The sequence below is a fragment of the Haemaphysalis longicornis genome, unplaced genomic scaffold (assembly GCF_048455015.1).
Source record: "Haemaphysalis longicornis isolate Haplotype H1 unplaced genomic scaffold, Haemaphysalis longicornis Haplotype H1 scaffold_1, whole genome shotgun sequence".
Taxonomy (NCBI): Eukaryota; Metazoa; Arthropoda; class Arachnida; order Ixodida; family Ixodidae; genus Haemaphysalis; species Haemaphysalis longicornis.
Window position 1 is genome coordinate 477,988,432 of NW_027526203.1, and position 18,329 is coordinate 478,006,760.

The 18,329-nt window shown below is 49.4% G+C and overlaps 1 protein-coding gene across 8 annotated transcripts in view; it reads left to right on the plus strand.

The window, feature by feature from the left end:
• LOC144156304 (carboxy-terminal domain RNA polymerase II polypeptide A small phosphatase 1-like) overlaps window positions 1-18,329 on the plus strand; it is a 102,282-nt gene that overhangs the window by 33,251 nt on the left and 50,702 nt on the right. For 5 of the 8 annotated variants that reach the window (XM_077688276.1, XM_077688274.1, XM_077688278.1 and 2 more), the window contains exons 3-6: window positions 8,590-8,736; window positions 8,822-8,923; window positions 8,986-9,135; window positions 9,189-9,287. In XM_077688276.1, coding sequence (XP_077544402.1) covers window positions 8,590-8,736; window positions 8,822-8,923; window positions 8,986-9,135; window positions 9,189-9,287 — 498 coding nt within the window. The remainder of the gene's footprint in view (window positions 1-8,589; window positions 8,737-8,821; window positions 8,924-8,985; window positions 9,136-9,188; window positions 9,288-18,329) is intronic. The other 3 variants (XM_077688277.1, XM_077688281.1, XM_077688275.1) reach the window with 2 other exon arrangements.

Genomic DNA, 18,329 nt, shown 5'->3' on the forward strand with positions numbered 1-18,329 from the left:
AAAATGTTCAATTTTTTTAAAACGTGACGTAAGGATGACTGTGGTTTTGTGGCTTTTGCTCTAATTGTGTTTACCCTGTTTTAGTTTTCGGCTGCAAGTGGAAGTGTACGTTTTAAAACTAAGACAGTTTAGTGATGTACCTCAAGTATTTTTATCCGAAAATTGAAGGCAACAGAGATCTTGTTCTGATTTTTGGAATGATGTGCCTACGGCCATTTGATTGTTGGTTTTTACATGCAGTATGGTGCGTAATAAATATTGGAAACTTTAACGGTTTCCTTGTGGATTATATCCACCCTTTAACTCCATTGAAGCATATTTTGGCATCTGCTCCAAAGCGGCTTATGGCTGCTCCAAACTGGAATTTTGCCTGCTCCAACAGCTGCTCTGAGAAGTAAAATGCCGCTTCCATCACTGCCTCGTAAACGAGGGTGCACCGAATTTAATGCCTCGCAAAGCTCGAACAGCAATCGTTCACCCACTGAGATGACCTTCCCGAAATTTCTGGTGATGCAATCTGACGACCCTCAGAAATCCTTGAGGAAAGTGTCACCGTTTGCCGTAGCCAGAGAGCTGAGCAATCTACTTAAACCGAGATACAGGGTTAAGAGCTGCCAACCGGGGATCTCCTTGTCCAAGCAAAATTTCAGTCAGATGCCCTGCTGTCAATGAAAGAACTAGCAACACACAAGGTACACGTAACTGCCCACCGCAACTTAAATACTAGGTTGGGGGTAGTGGCGGATGAAGACTTGATGGATGTGTCTGAAGATGAGATTCTGGAGGGGTTCAAAGAAGAACAGACAAATGTTATTGCAGTGCGAAGAATAAAGATCTGCAGGAAAGATGAGGAAATTGCTAACATTGCTTACAGATGAGGAAATTGTAACATTCAACTCCACCACTTTACCCGACAGTGTACACCTAGGCTACTTGAATTTACGCGTCACACCGTATGTACCAAACCCCAGGTGCTGCTTCCGCTGCCAGAGGTATGGGCACACACAGCAGTCATGTCGTGGAAAACCGACCTGTGCACTGTGTGCTAGCACCGAACACGGAAATGACGCCTGTGATGTAGAAGATGTCAAATGTGTGAATTGCAGCGGTGAGCAGCCCGCGTACTCTAGGAAGTGCCCACGCTTCCGACAGGAGAAGGAGCTGCTAGCGATCAAGGTGAAAGAGAATGTGTCCTTCCAGGAGGCCAAACGACGCCTGGCCTTCGCTCAGAAAGGATCCTTTGCTGTGGCAGCCCGTCAGGGGGCCATTGGCGCAGTCCACTCAGGGGAACAGCGCAGAGCCACAGCCCCCTAAACGAGTCAGGCCGGCAGCCAAGCTCCCGGCCACCAAAGAGAGTGGTGTGGCTTCCAAGCCGCCAAAAGACGGTGCAGGCTCCGCCTCTGCCACACCGTCGACCTCCTCTTCTCGGGTGGCGGTCGACGCACCTCAGGGGAGGGCGCCCTCAGGAAATGGCACCACTGCAGGTGGTGCCATTGCTCCTGGGCGGCAGGAGCACCACTGCTCCTGGGCGGCAACGGCCTGGGGACACTTCCGACCCTCGACAGAAGCCGAAGGGCCGGGGAAAACCACCTGGTCCCCCTACTGGTATTCACGGAACTGAAGGCAGGGGAGGAGATGGAGGTGTGCCCTAGTGCCTCTGCGAGCATGTCTTCGTCCGCACCTACTTGACCCCAAAAGCGGCAACTCCAGAAGACACCCAATGGAACTGCCGTGGGTTATTGCACAATATAGGATCTTAATGCAATTATACACCAATATGAACCCAAAATAATAGCCTTGCAGGAGGCAAATCTAACCAAAAGACGTGACATCTTTCGCAACTTTGACCTCCTTCGAAACAACAGAGAAGACTGCACCCGTGCCTCAGGCGGTGTGGCTTTAGCTGTGGCACCAGGCACAATTCTCAAGTCGGTACAACTTAGAACTACGCTGGAGGCTGTAGCAGCCCAAGTCTATATTAACAAGCTTGTCACTGTTGTTTCACTGTACTTGCCACCATCAGATCATGTGTCCTTACAGGAACTGAATGACCTCGTTGAACAACTTCCAGCTCCAATGATTATTATGGGAGACTTCAATGCTCATCACTACTTGTGGGGAGGTGAAAGAGTAGACAGCCGGGGAAATCTCATTGAACAGTGGGTTACTACCAACAGCTTAGTTGTTTTCAATAACGGAGATAAGATGCATTTTTCTGCAGGCAATGGAAGCTTTTCTGCTCTAGACCTTTGTGTTGGGTCTCCGGACCTCCAGAGGGATTGAGTGGAGTGTTGCAAATGATCCGTATGGAAGTGATCACTTTCCTGTCTTACTACGCGAAGTGCAAACCCTTCCTTCCTTCAAGAGCTATGCACCCCAATGGAAGCTCGAGAGGGCACATTGGGAAAGATTTAAGGAGTTAGTTTCTACACCTGTACAAAAGTCTTGTTTTGTCCCGCCTAGATTATGGATGTGTAGTTTATGGGTCAGCCTCTAGCACTGCACTGAAAATGCTTGATCCTATCCACAATCTGGGCATCAGGTTGGCCACAGGGGCCTTCCGCACTAGTCCAGTACTGAGCCTCTATGCTGAATCAGACTGTTGGTCTCTGGAGTACCAGCGAACTTTTATTGGTATGATTTATGCCCTGAAGGTTACGTCGCAGCCCGAGCACCCGTGTGACTCCCTGATTAGAGATAACTCAAGAATGCTGCTCTTTTCAAATCGACCTTCCTTAGCTCAACCGTTTCCACTGCTGATCAATTCCATCTCTACAAAACTATCCATCTCATTTGATGACACCCTCAAAATGACCCCAGATGAACGCGTGGCACCCTGGGATACAAGCATCATATCATGCGACACCTCATTTAGACAAGTAGACAGGAAAGGCTCACTATTGGAAGTCAAACAGCACTTCGCATACCTCCAAGACAAGTACAAGGCTGCTGAGTTTTTCACTGATGCATCGAAAACCAAATCGGCTGTGACCTGTGCAGTTGTTGGACAGCATCTTTCAATAGCAAAAACAATGCATAAAAACACAACCATATTTACAGCAGAAGCACACGGAGTATATCTGGCTGTGGACCACATTATCACAAGCAAAACACAAGAGTCTGTTATCTTCACAGACTCACTCAGCGTTGTCACGGCCCTGTCCACAGGAAAGGGCACCAAGAATCCCACATTTACTGCCCTTCTTAAAGCTCTGTACAAAGCACACCAGCTAAATTTAGAAATTATAGTGTGCTGGGTTCCTGGCCATTGTGGCATAGCTGGCAACGAGGAAGCCGACCAGGCTGCCGCCAGAGCAGCTGAAAGAACCGGTATTGACATCACGCAAGCACCTTACCTGGATATGAAACCAGCAGTAAAACACATACTCCTTCAGCTCTGGCAGAAAGAATGGGACGGAGAAGTAAACAACAAGCTTCACTTGGTACAACCTATAATCGGCCGATCAGCTGCCAGGGATAAAAACAGGGCCTTTGAGGTCTGGCGATGCAGATTACGAATAGGACACACACATGGCACGCATTCCTACCTCCTGACTGGTGACCAGCCACCAAACTGTGCTAGATGCGGCGAGGGTCTTTCAGTCCTCCATGTTTTGGTTGAGTGCTCGGCCATGGAACCGGAAAGGAGACGCTATTTCCCGGAAATGTACCGTAAGAATATGCCACGGCACATTGCAATGTTTTTATCAGACTGTCCTGTGTTCGAGTTCGGCAGAGTTTTAGAATACCTTGATGATATCGGTTTTTTTAAAGCAGGTTTGTTTTAGAAAGTAGCATTCTTGTCCACCTCATTACCTTGTTCATCCGTAGGGTTCTATTTACCATGGCCCATACACCGTTAGCTCATCCCATGCCTCATCACACTCCTCACTCATCTTTTGGATCCGGCCCTTTAAACCGAAGTAATTTTATGCACTATTTGCACTCATTTCATCAGCACATTTTTACCTCATCTTAGCAATGGCGCTCTTGGCCTTAGATGCCCTTGCGCCAAAAAAACCCACCAAAGAAGAAGGAGTTAGTTTCCTTTGATCGATTTGACAGCAGCATGTCCATTGATGCGGCAAATACCTACATCTGCGAGGAACTTCTTACAGCTGCAAAAGTTGCGATCCCCCAGACATCTGGACGAATTCCCAAGCAACCAAAGCCGTGGTGGAACGATGCGTGTCGCGAATCCCGGAAAAAGCAGAACAAGGCTTGGGGTGTATTTAGGCGGTACCCCACCTTAGAGAACTGTCTGAGCTTTAAAGCTGCCCATGCTGCCCAAAAAATCAGAAAAGTAGCCAAAAGGAATTCATGGCAAAGCTTTGTAAGTACAATGAATACTGCCTCTCCGACAAAAAAAGGTCTGGGACCATTTGCGTAAAATTAAAGGCAACTATAGACGGTTCAGCATACCACTTTTCTCTACAGACTGCGTGCAACTTACTGGAAACACAAGCAGATGTTTTATGTGCACACTTTGCAGAAGTCTGTAGTGATAAAAATTATACAAAAGAATTCCTGGCATGTAAAAATAATGCTGAAAAGTTCAAGTTTAAAAACAATAGCAATAGCACAGAGGAATATAATAAGGGATTCACTTTGTATGAACTGAAACGAGCATTAGCTGAGTGCAAGGTTACCTCCGTTGGCCCCGACCTTGTTCACTATGCCTTTCTGCAGCACTTAAGTGATGGGTGTTTAGAAGTGATTTTGGAGTTCTTTAACAAAATCTGGAAAACAGGTAGGCTGCCTAAAGCATGGAAAAAGGCTATCGTAATGCCATTACTGAAAGACTGCAAGCCCCCAGAGTGTCCATCAAGCTACCGACCCATAACTTTGACCAGCTGTTTGTGCAAGACCTTTGATAAGATGTTGAATTTTAGGTTGGTTTTTATTCTTAGTTCTGGTTATCTAGACAGGTTTCAATGCGGGTTTCGGCAGTTTCGGTCTACGACTGACCACCTGGTGAGGCTTGAAACGATACGAGATGCCTTCGTTAATAATCAGTTCTGCCTTGCCATATTTTTTGATATGGCAAAGCCTTATGATACAACCTGGCATTATGGAATTCTCGAGGATTTAGCAGCAATGGGAATCAAGGGCAAATGTTTTCATGTATCGAAGATTTTCTTCAGGAACGAACCTTCAATGTAAGACTTGGCAATACACTATCCCGTACATTCAGTCAGGAAAATGTAGTTCCTCAGGGCAGTATACTGAGTGTGACCCTTTTTGCCATCAAGATAAATTCTTTGGCAAAGGTTATTTCCCGGCTAGTCATGTACTCCCTTAATGTGGACGACTTGCAGATCGCTTTTCGCTTGTGTAACCTCTCGATCTGTGAAAGGCAGGTCCAAACTACGGTAAATCGGTTACAACGATGGGCGGATGAAAATGGCTTTCATTTTTCTCCCGAGAAGTGTGCATGTGTGCGCTTTACGCGAAAACGAGGTATGCATCCCAACCCTGATATAAAAGTTAGGGATGTACCCGTTCCAGTACACAGCGAGCACAAATTCTTAGGTGTCACATTTGACTCGAAATTGACATTTGGAGCTCATATAAAGAAACTCGAAATGACTTGCACGAAAACATTGAACATACTGAAAATTTTGTCGCACAACTCATGGGGTGCAGACCGCACATGTATGCTAATGCTGTATTCGGGTGGTCGTTTTAGTGTGCTCTGGAGCACTCCGGAAAGCGACTCCGTGTTCGGGTGGTCGAAATCGAGCGCTCGACGTATGTTTGGTTGGTCATCTCAGAGCGTCGTCCTCCACTCCGAGCGCCTCCGACTGCTCCGACTTCGAAGTGGGAGCGCCGCCGAAATCTGGAGGCGATGAGGTCACGTGACCCCGGCCACCGCGGCTCACTCCGCTCGCCTGCCTAGTCGGTGGCGTTCACTGAGGCCTAGCCAGCGGTTTGTTGTGGGAGTATTTCGACGTTTTTGCATCTCGTGGTATTACTGAAGGCATCTCCGCATCCTGTCTAAACGGAGACGCCTTCTGATAGTAGGGGAACCGTCTCCGCTGGTTCTGCAGCTCAAAATGGACGCCGAGGGCAGCAGCTCAGATGACAACTTGCACGTTTACGCAAAAAAGTTTGCCGAACAGTTCGCCGCACCGCTTCCTGTGTTCAAAGTGCAGGAATACGTTCGCAACTTTTGCTTGGAGCTAACGCGCCCGATCTGGAAGCCGCATTTTGTTGAAACACGTTGGCCGGCCTGGCTGTTCGCAGTTGTCGTGTTGGCCGCACCGTGGCGCCACGGTCTCGTGCTGCTCCAAGATCGGGTACGCGTTCGGTTGGGGAGCGGTGACTCTTGCTCGGATTGGGGGAAGCGGCGCATCGGCGTACTCCGAGTCGTAGTATCAGAGCGAGCACCCGAATACAGCATAAGAATTTATAGCTTGGTGGTTCGGTCGCGTCTCGACTATGGCTGTATCATGTATGGGTCAGCCCGCCAGTCTGTCCTCGCCTCACTCGACCCAGTACACAATCTGGGCCTCAGACTTGCCACAGGTGCATATCGCACCTCCCCTATCGACAGTCTCTACGTTAAGTGCAATGAATGGCCTCTGGAGTACCATTGAGCATACTTAAGTGGAGTATATGTAGCCAAAACAGCATGTATAAAGGCCCATCCCTGCGCTGGTGAAGTGTTTGAGAATAGGTACAAGAAACTGTATGCAAACAAGCCCATAGTGGTCCGCCCTCTTGCCCTTCGCAGGGGTGAGACAGCTGCGCATATTGCGCACTTTTGATACAAATCTGCTTTCCTGCGCCAGGCTGCTCCAAAAGCTTGAAAATTGCAAAAATTGTGCCAAACTGCTCCAAAACAGTCTAAGAGCCAAGGATTTTAACGCTCCCGCCAGTTTCAATGGGGGAAAACGCTTACTGACGGCATAATTTTCCAGCACCCCCAAGATGATCCTGTTTGTAAAGGTTTAATTGATTGATCATTCAATAAAAAACCCGCAATAAAATTGTCCCCAAGATTGTTTTTTTCGGAGGTCACCATGTCGGGTTTTTCTAAGTTTTCCCATGGAAAAACACTGCAAAGTCCTGTAGAAAAAATACTTATGTGTACTGAGGCGACAAACTACTTGTGAAAGTTGATGAAAAAACGACAATTTTCGGAGCGCCGTATCTCCGTAACGACATCACTGGGTGCCGCCATCTTGGTGTGGTGAAGATTGGAAAACATGGCCGCCGGGCAAAGCAGTTGCTCGGGTTTCAGGCAGAGTGCTCTTCGCCGATTTCTACCGTTGTTTTTGGTTATGGGGGTGGCTGGGTTTACATTTAGTCGTTTGATCTGTCGCGGGAAGTTGCGCGACTCGAAAGACGGGAGTCCATCAAAAACGTGCGGCCTTGAGTATGAGGCGCGGTGCGTGCTTGAAATGAAAATTCGGACTTGTTGCGGTGTTATAAAACGCTGAGTTATTGCTGCCTTTGACAGTGAGCTTGCGAGCGGTGGGAATGGGGCGCGGCGCGCAGGCTACATCGCAAAATGATTGCACGCTGGTAATAATGGTTTATCTATCTGAAGTGAAATTTAATGCCAAAAGGGAGGTGGCTAAACATACCAACTTTACTCAAATTACGATCGTTCTGAACATGCACCTTGGGATTTAAAAAGGGGGTGGAGTTGGTGGGGTGCGACGACTGTAACCTCGCTGTGCGCAACTTTTGCCGTGGCTGTACACTTCTGCGTAAAGCCCAGTCTGGGATTACAAAAATAATAATTTAGGCATTCACATGATAGTAAAAATGCCTTAAAATTGTTTAGTTTTTCAATTCGATATTCTCAACGGCGCTCCACGCTATCCATGCATAGAGCCTAAGAATTTGAAAATGGTTTGTAAAAATGTTGTGCAGTTCGTACCTTTTGATACTCTGGTAGAAAAACTTTATTGAAAGGCTGTTTCAGTGTTATGCACGTTCAAAACCGATTAAAAAGTGCACTCCTTCACCCCCCCCCACCCCCCTCCTTAGTTGCCAAAAATTTGATATTTTAGGCTCCTAAGGTGACATAATCAATGTCATTCTTCTGCTCCAAATAAAGGTTCTTCTGCTCCAAAAGCGAGATTTCGCTGCTCCAAAAACTGCTCCCAAATATGGTTCAGCTGTCTCACCCCTGTGTATGGGACGGCAGCTCTGATGCAAACAGCAAGGGGGCAAAGTGGCAACAAATTGCGCGCAAGGAAATGGCGTCTAGGAAAATGGCAGCACAAACAGGGGGGGCACATGCGTGCAGCACAGTCGCCTCTTCTCTCTCGCCCTGGAGTGGCGTAGCAGAATGTCCTCCTTTGGGATTGCGCAGGAAGGAGCCGTCGCTCCGCAGCAGTTTGGGAAGAGTTGAGATTCTCGGGTTGGACGTTCACGCACAGTCGCGTAACCTCTGCCTGTGCTGGGGCAAGAGCAGCTGAGGCCCCGCCTGTGTTGGTGCTCCTCATTGGGCTCCTCTTGTGCCACTGCGGTCTGGGCGCGTGCCGCTGCTCCCTCCGTGGGTGGGTGGGGGTGGTGGTGCCAGCCGGCGTAGGGGAACGAGCGTGTGCAAGCCCCGCGCGTGTGCCGCCGCAGCAGCCGTCGGGGGGCAAGTCTGGGCGTCTGTCCGGGGGCGCCTCGAGCTCGCCCATCGCCCAGGTGCAGCAGAACCAGGCGGCCGCGCCCGTGTTGGCGCGCGAGTACGCCGCCCAGGAGTACACCAAGATCAGTAGCACCAACCTGGTAACTACCGTGTGTGTGCCGGCAGCAGCAGGGGCGCGGGGGGTGTGGTTCGGCTGCTGCAGCCTCCTCCCTCCCCGTGCCGCAGCTGCAGGGCAAGTTCCTGCTGCCCCCCGTGCGGCACCAGGACGTGCACAAGATCTGCCTGATCATCGACCTGGACGAGACGCTGGTGCACAGCTCCTTCAAGGTGGGTGGCCCCCGTGTGCCGCAGACGGCCCGCTCACGCCCCCCCCCCCCTGCGCGGCGCAGCCCATCAGCAACGCCGACTTCGTGGTGCCCGTCGAGATAGACGGCACGGTGCACCAGGTGTACGTCCTCAAGAGGCCTTACGTGGACGAGTTTCTGCAGCGGGTGGGCGATGCCTACGAATGTGTCTTATTCACCGCCAGCCTTGCCAAGGTGCGTGCGCGCTCCCGGCCGTGGGCACGGTCTGCAGGTGTCTCGCTTTGCAGTATGCGGACCCCGTGGCCGACCTGCTGGACAAGTGGGGAGTCTTCCGGGCACGGTTATTTCGCGAGTCCTGCGTCTTCTACCGGGGAAACTATGTCAAGGTACGTGCGTCCTGGCCAGGAGCTCCGGGACGTTCCTTTTGCACCCTGAAACCGGGCTGGGCCGGCTGGGCCACTACTTGGACGCGCAAAATGGGGGATGCGCCGTGTTGGCTGCCGCTTTTGTGCTGCTGCCGCCACTGGGAGACGCGGGCGCTCCAGGCGCCTGTCTCTCCTTGTCACTGGCTCATTGGATGCTGCACACAGAGTTGTTGTGTGCGGTGGGTGGGAGGCCCTGCTCTGCGTCGCAGAGGATTAGCTTTTGTGCGGACACCTCGGGGAAAGGCAGAATTCTCGCGCCATTTGGGCAAGGAGCACGGTGGGCTGGCCCTTGGGGCAGGAGCAGCGGGAAAGGCAGTGGGCCTTGAAAACGGGGGATTACATGTCTGGTGCACCGGGGGTGCAGTCGGGGGGGCTGTTCACCCTGGCCCTGGGCCGCAGGGTCTGCCGTGCAGGGAAACTGTCCGGCACTGTGTGCGGGGCCCCTGACAGGGAGGGCACGCCGCATGCGGCTGGCACCCAGCTCTCTCCACAGCCAGCTGCCAGGGCTGCACCGGCCAAGCTGGGGAAAGCGTTGGAGCGAGACGGAGGCAGACACTTCCCCGGCCATGTAAGGAGGCACGGGACAGGCTTCCGTACATGTGGCAGGGAGAAGAAAACAGGCTTTTGCACGGGAGCTTTTCGACAGCCGCCCCCCGTGTGTTTCCCGGACTGTTTGAGCTCCGGAAGGGCGGCAGAAAACGTTGTGGGCGTGGCGGCTTCCCGACATCCGAAAACGCGCAAAACCTAGGCTCTTTATTTGCCATTTTGGACTGCTCAGAGCTGTATTTTATTCGCCCATATAATGTCTGCCCAGGAACTGCCCCTCAACTATTCTGGAAGGGCAAATAAAAGTGACCACCTGTTTTGGCTGCCAGCGGTCTAATTTGTTTGCCGCAAAGCAGATGGATCCAAATCTTGTTTTTGCCACTCTGCCAAGTGCAAAGGCCAGCGAGTGGTGGCGGGTGAGCTGTGTTGCGCCAGCCTGTCCCCACTTCTCCATCGCCCCAATCGCGAGGTGGTTGCTATGAGTGCGGTAGCCGACCGATTTTTCTGTCCTCAAGGGGAATGAAAAATAGTGCGAACAAAAGAAAAGAGCAGTCCGAAAAATCCGAGAGTCGCAAAAACGAACTTTATTTCATTTAAATAGGACTGAAGAAGTGAATGGTTTCTTGTCTTCCTTCCTGTGAGAACGTCTGCTTGCATCTCTGAAAGCATAATTTTCCTTCGTAAACATTGGACAACACCGCCATCGTTGGCAGTGTCGTTCATTGACGGCTGCGGGTGGTCGGGAGTGTCGGAGTCGGAGTCTCTGTGTGGCAGTGAGATCACCTGACGCACGATGTCGTCGTCCATCAGCTCCGCGTGCAACACTGTCCACTTCAGCAAACTAGCGAAATCTAACCCCAGGGGGAAAAAAAGTGTTGTTTGAAAAAATTGGCTTTGCATGACCTGTTTCTGACTTCCAAGATTGCGTCAGCTGCAGACTGCACGCGAAAGTATGGCCTCCAAGATGATAGTTTGGCCGAGTCAAGCCAATCCCCATCTAATTTGCAGCTGGCCAGGTGGCTTAGGATTCAAAATGGAGGAGTCCTGGATTCGCACTGTGGTTACGGTGCCTAGAATATGGCAGTATAGTATATTCTAGGGAGCGTACCGTGGCTCTGTCGTGAAAAATTTTATCCGAAAAATCAAACTTTTTGCTTATTTTGTCCGAAATATTAGTTGTTCGTATACATTACTCCTGTTGGAAAGTCTGGAATATCCAGCAGTTCCAAATTTTTGGGGTCCGAAAAAATAGTCCGCTACTGTCACTCACATGTGATTTGAACATTTGCTTGTGTGTGCACCTTCTTTTTATCATTTAAAAAAGTTGGACTATTTGAAACTGGTTTTGCCATTTTTAATTTGAAGATGCTACTTTGCATTGTCTAACCGCTCCCTTCTGTTTTTCTTTAAGTAAATAAACATTGCTCCTTACCAATCAAGCTATTTTACCGTATTTACTCGTGTAATGAACCTGCTCCCCACTTTTCTTCTTGAGAATTTACTTTCGATTTATCTTGCATAAAATTTGTGGTGCAAATAAAAAGGTACTGTTTAAAAATTTTATCTCGGTGTGATTGTTGACGCCGTCGTCGATCGCAGTAACTTAAGCCCGAAGAAGGTGTTCCCGGTAAAGTGTTAACATTGTCAGGGGCTAGTAATCACCTCTGAGAATTTTGTTCAAGCGATGAGTATCGGTGGGATTATTGCAACTCAAAACGTCACATTTTTACGCACTCCGCAATTCTCTCTTGTTTCATCCATCTCCTCGCCCCGTGTGAGTGTGACTGGTGGCTCGCTTCTTGGTGGCTCGCATCTGGTGCTGCGATATTGTGCGCTGTTTTTTTATCATTCTGCTAGGGATTCCTGCGCTCCACTCACGGCTGGAAGTGCTGGTGGAAGGAATGGGGCGGGGCTTTTTGCACTTCCACACCAGGTCACACGAAAAGAGAACGACCCTGCCACCGCGCGTTTGCGGGGATGACATGTCTTCGTACATGGGGGGGTCTAAAATATCTGAGCGAAAGACTCAAGAATCGCCTCAAAATTTGTTCGAGTGAGCGCGTACATGTGTTCCGAACCGTCGTCGGTTTGTATGTCGCCCAATAGGTCGCTCTTTCGTGCCAACTTGGAGCTTGGTCGTGTTGTGGTGACGCCATGCATGTGCAAACACATTCCATTCTGTTATTCCGATTGGTTCTAAACATCTATAACCCTAACAAAAAAGCAGCCGAAGGGTTTCACTGTGTGGGGCAGGGCCTTTTTTCAGAGTGCGTCGTGCATTCCATTTCCCCCCCCTTACTTTCTGGGAAACTCCGACGCGCTCTTGTGTTTATCAAGTACTGGACAAGTACGGTCAAACCCCCACGATAACGAAATCCCACGAGCACGAAATTCCTGCGGCAACGAAATATTCTCATATCCCCTGCGAACATCCATAGATGCCCATGTAATTTACTTCTTGCGGCAGTGAAATGTTTTTGGAAAGCGATCCTGCGTTAAAGAAATTCGCTGGAAGTCTGGTTGGCATTCAGCCACCCATTTGAGGCCAACAGTGTCCAAAAAGTGCTCAAATGCATTTTTTTCGGGCTCAAAGTGCACACACTTTTGGCAAGCTTGCATGGCCGCTGCAATATTTGTTTACGAAGGAAAACTGTGTAGCAGGTGGCCGTGGAGGCAGCCTCGCGCCAACACCACCAGGCTTTGGCTGGGGCTACGCTAGCCCGCTCGGCATCGGCACGATTGCCCTCAGTCTGGCCAGCCGGAAAGCGGAAGCTTTTGTCGCTCATTGCCCGAGTGGAGGAAGGCGGGATAGCGCTGGTGGGTTTGGAACCGCCTGCAGCTCGCTCTGCCACATCTGCAAAACAAAGCAGTGACGGCTGTAGCCTTTCTGGACTTCAACAAAGCAGTGCTCACTTAGCTTTGTGGACAGCATTGGACCAACATAAAAAAAAGCTGGACTTGGCGTGCATGCTCGGACATGGTCGGTGCTGAGGGCCAACCTGCGGGATGTATTGGGTGCGTTTGGCACGATCCAGTGATTCCTAGGCGTGCACGACGACCAGCAGTGAAGCACTTCCAGTAGTGTGGGAGCAGAGCGGTGTAGTTGCTGCAAGGTCAGGCTCGAAGTAATAAACTGGCTTTCGGAAAGAAATTTTCGGTTTGTGGCCGATGTTTCTGTAGTTTATGCTGCATTCTCAACGGCAACAAAATTCCCGCAAAGCGAATTTTTTGGCTTTCCTCGGCGGTTTCGTTATTGCAGGGTTTGACTGCACACTATAACCGATATTATGAGCGGTCTCGAAAGAGTAGTGCAAGTTTTGGGGCCATGCGCGCCTGCCTCTCTGTTCGGCTGTGTATATGATTGCACGGAACAATTGCTCCACCCTCGCTTTCTCCCCTGATGGCCTGCAGCCCCTTTCCTCTCTATAAACAGCCAGTTGAGATGTCGGCGTCTCACCAGACAGTTTCTCCCGCCCCCACTCCCCCAACAATCACTTTCTTCCTCTACCTCTCTGTAAAGGCTGTTCGTTCATTTTTTTTATGGGCTTAGTGCTACCCATTGTGATTTGTAGATTTGCGTGTGGTTGCCGGCTGCGGCTCTACCTTCCCAAGCCCACCTTGTGTGTTGTTTGAGTGGATAGAAGCAAACTGTGTTTACTTTATTCAAAGGCATACCAATTTTTCAAGATACACACATCAGTATTTCTTCTTCTGAAAGTACAATGGCCTTTTTATATGTACAAAGTCCACAAGTAGTCCCAGTGACTTAAACCAAGGGTTCTCAAGCATGTCGGTCCCAGGGAACCCTGCTAAGCTCCATTAAGTGCCAAGGAAACCCCCCCAGCATTTTTCATTCGGTTCCCGCTACATTCACGTGCGCTAAATTCCAAAGCTATCGCGGACACGCAGCTGAGCTCACTTTCCATGGACCAAGAAATGTGTGCGAGGCTCAGGGCCAGCCGCATGTCGGCTGCTGGACTCAGCCGATTCCTGTGCTCATTTTTCAGATATGCTAGTGTTCAGAATGCCGGCTCACAAGCATACGTTGTTGCAAATGGCAGCAGCAGGTCCACTGCCTTATGGAACAGATGTGGGAATAGAGCCGTCATCCTAGAAGGCAACAATTTGGCAGCCAAATTTCTCGTTAAGGGTAGTGTTTGGCCGGAGTTCTAGGAACTCATTTTCATTTCATCAGCTTTACGGTCCAGCGAGCCTGCATTAACATAGAAAGGAGAGACGATCCATTCTACATTTTCAATGTCGGGAAAGTAGCTGGCTAGGTGAGCTCCAGTAGTGCTTAGGTAAGTCGTTGTAATTTATTTATTCATTCATATAGTACCTACATTTTGCCCAGAGGGCATCACAGTAGGGGGCACTACATGGTGGACATGGGGCATTCTGGGCTTCAGTGGAGCGCAACCGTTTGAAGGTCCCGCTTGTGTGCACGACTCATCCAGCCCGGCAGCTTGCTATGCGGTGTCCGTATTTTGTGTGCGGCCATCATCGGAGCAGTTAGTATGTGTACCTTGTAGGCCCTCATCCAGCTATGTTTGAACATGTTAGCCAAGTAGGTTAACTGCACAACAAATGAGCTTTCCAGACATGGCTCAATTGTCAGCCAGAAAAGCTACCAACGTTCTACTCGAAGCATTTCCCCTTTAGTATTTCTGTGTGCAGCTTTATAGAAGGTATGCTTCTCACCACAGGGTTCATCACAACTAAACGCTCTGCACTAAGCTCCTTTGAAGACAGAGCTTCCCTATGAATTATGCAGTTAGTGAACATAATGTTGTTGACCTGCCTGATAAGTGCAATGAACCCTTTCACTATCTCTGTCATCGCCCTGGCACCGTCAGTGCTCTAGGAAAGTCCTTTGGAGAGAAAGAACTTGTTCAGTGCATCATAAATGACCTTTCCTGTGGGGGGTATTGTAATAGAGTTCGATGCAGCACAAAAACTCTTCTATAATTAGATTGCCAGCCAGATATAGCATGAAAAGTCACCAGCTGAGGGCAGCCAGCAACGTCGCAACATTCATTCACAGCAATTGCAAATTTCGGAGATTGCCAGATGCATACCTGCCAACTCTTCCGAATTTTCCGTAAAATGTACGAATTTCGACCAGTCTTACGATTTTACGAATCTTGCCCGAAATTTTACGGAAAATATTTTGATTTTCGAAAAAAAAAAGGAAATATCCATTAAAACGACACTGTGCCACCTTGCGCCGCCACGAAAGGGCAATACGTACTCTTGTTATCATCATCAGCAGAAGCTGCGACTTTGTTGCCTTCTCAGAGTGGGCTACGCATTCATGTCCGGAATTCTCTTCCACCTCGACCAGCCTGTTTAGAGCGCGTCGTTCGGGGGCCGGTTAGGACCTCCTTGTTCGCGTCGCTCTTTGTATGACTGCCGCGACCAATGCACTGTGACCTGTGGCATGACCGCGGTAGGTGCTTCGCAGAGCAATGACGTGAAGCCGCGACAATACTGTACCAAGTGTTTGTAAAATCGTACACGACAGAATTGACTCCTCCTGCCTTGTTGCTCATTACTCTTCAAGACTTGCGAATTTCACTTATGGTTGCGAAAACGTGAGAACACTTGGCACAGAACGTTATTCCTTTTTAACTTGTAAAAAATTAGTGCGCTGCCCCCCCACCCTCCCCTTCCCCACCTCGGACCGTGGGTTTTACGAATTTCCAAGTCACCAGGTTGGCAGGTATGCAGATGTTTTCGATGACTTGCAATTCCACATCAGATGCCATTTCATGGATGCGTCGGCCGACGTTCGTGGCGAGGTGGTGAGAGAGCTTTGCTTGATTAATGCAGCTGTTTGCCGACACTTGGCAGCAAATCACACATTGGGAGTTTGTTCCAGTTTCCGTAAATTCGTACTGCTGAAAACTTAGTGAGTATGCTGTATGTTTAGCCTTCTTGCTCATGTTGAACGAGGCACAATCGTGTCGAGAAGGCTAGGCACAGCGCGCAACACGTCTGGGGCCAACGGGGGGGGGTCAGGCTAGTTTGATGGCGATATGCAACCCACTTGGTGTGCAACCGTTTTTTTTTTTTCCCGTCGACTTTACGCGAGTGTGTGCGCTAGCGGCACTCATCTTCAAACAGGAGAAATGCGCATGGGGTTAATATAAGGCCTCCAGTTTCAAGTGCCCGTGCGGCTCGTTTTCGGAGTGTGGCTGGATTTATTGTGCAGCTCGTGCATTTCTGTTATGCACGGAGATGTGCTTATTGACACTCGGGCGTGAATAATGGAGGACGTCTGGTTTGCCATCCAAGTGACTTGGCGAGTGCGGAACGAGGAATAATTTATCTGTGGCTTGCAGAACCCCGAGCAGGGGCCTGCGGAACACGCTTTGATAAAGCGTGACCCAAACGATGCACTGACGTTTGATATGGCAGTTACACAGTGAAAACAAGAAGTTTTGGATTCGAGAGTATGGTTCGCAAACCGTGCCACCTTTTATAAAAGACCGCACAGAAAAAATTCAGGGAAGCTGGCACTCTTGCGCAAGACTTTAATGGCGAAGCTGTTGTCGGTGGCCATTGACGGACACAAAGTTGAGTTTCAGTATCACTGTGGTGTCGTGGTTGACGTCGGTGGCATGGCATTTCAATGATCTTATGTTGAGAGTGAGCTCATTGTTTTGCTCGATGTTTTCATACGCCACTCTACAAGCATGACTTATCGTCCCCAACGAATGCTTTGCATGCGAGCCTCTTGAAGCGGTGTCGTGGATATGCTTGGCTCGACGAATGTGCACTCGAGGCATTTTTTTTTTTTGCCCACATTGGCCAGTCTCCACAAAAGGGCATGCTTAGCTTGACGAATGTGCGCTTGAGGCACGCCTGCACGAGCACACTGCTGACACCGTATGCAAACAATTTGCTCAACAGCTTCGCCGTTAGAAGCAACACGAACCCGCGACATTGATCGAGTGAACACGAGCCACAACAAAACTGGCGATTGCGTAGAAATAACCTTTATACTAGTCAAACCTCGATATATCGAACTCGGGTATATCCAATTATTGCCTATATTGAGCACATATCACGCGGAAAATCGCACGCACTTTTAATTTTTATTTCGAATGAGGACGGACACAAAATGGGTATATCAAACTCACCCACTCCCCCTCGGTAGTGCTGCACCAGTCGTCGCTATTGTACTCGTGGGATGGGAGTTCGGCCTGTTGCGCCTATCGTGTGTCGGTGTGGTTCGTATAGTGATGGCTGCAGACGCAAAGAAAAAAAAAAAAACGGGCGTCCCTAACATTTGCCGCAAAGTTGGAAGCAATCCAGTGCGTTGAGGATGGCGAAAAGAAATGGAGCATCGCCGAGTCTTAAGGCATGCCAAGAAGCACTTTGAGTACTCCACTGTGGAACGAGAGCTACTCAAAGGCCAAAGCGGAACAGAGCCAGAACTCGGGCGCGGTGTGTGCGTGCGCCGAGCTGCCTTGGAATGTGCGTGTGCACCTTCGTGGGGTTTCGCGCAATCGTAGGGACAGCACTCACATTTACACCGTGCATTTTGAGGCTGCTATAATCGTTTTGTGAGTATTAACTTTTTTTCCCCAACCTTCTGTGGTATTTTACTAGGCGTTGATTGTGCAGACAAACATGCACAGCTGCGGTCCTGTCTTGCTTCGGCTTCTTATGATCATGCGCGGACCAAATGCAGAGTACATGCCTTGATACTGAACCAATATACGCTTTGAGCGCTACCTGTAGGGGCTCTACTGAAATCCCCCCATCGGCCCACTCCCCAGTGTCGCCGCTGCTTTTGGGGCACGTTCGCAACTGAGAGTTGCTGTCTGAATGCGTTGGAAATACATATTTAAGTGGAGCAGTCACTCTGTTTGCAAATGTGGTTTATTTTTGAAAGTGTAAATGTTTCTGACACGATCTTAGTGGGGTACATTCGGTCTGTATAAGCGCCAGGTACACACACCTGGTGCTTATACAGACCGAATGTACATGTTTATGTTTCATGTTTTATGAATGTACATGAATGCATATGTTTCGAGACACAGGCCGGTGTCTCGAAACATATGCATGGAGAATTCCACTGCCCTGAAGTTTACTAACAGTGTCTTTGTAAGCAGTGTTTCCTTAGACGGTCGTGCTACAGTAATACACTATGATGTAAATTGGTTTTGTGTGCTTACATAATCTAGCGGAGCACGCATACCTGACAGCAGGCAAGTAAAGCTGGCCCTCAAAAGCATCTAAACACGGATGCCGCCATGATGCCACGCTGTAGTTGCCAGATCAGTAGTTGACAGATCAGGCACAAATTCAGGGCCCTAAACTAAACGTAGGAGTACATTTACTACATATTGTATGATTTTATAAGTTTTTTCAATGCGTTCATGTTTGATGAACAAGAATAAATGAAATATTAAGCGAAAACAAACAGGGGCGGAGGCGCGAAATTTA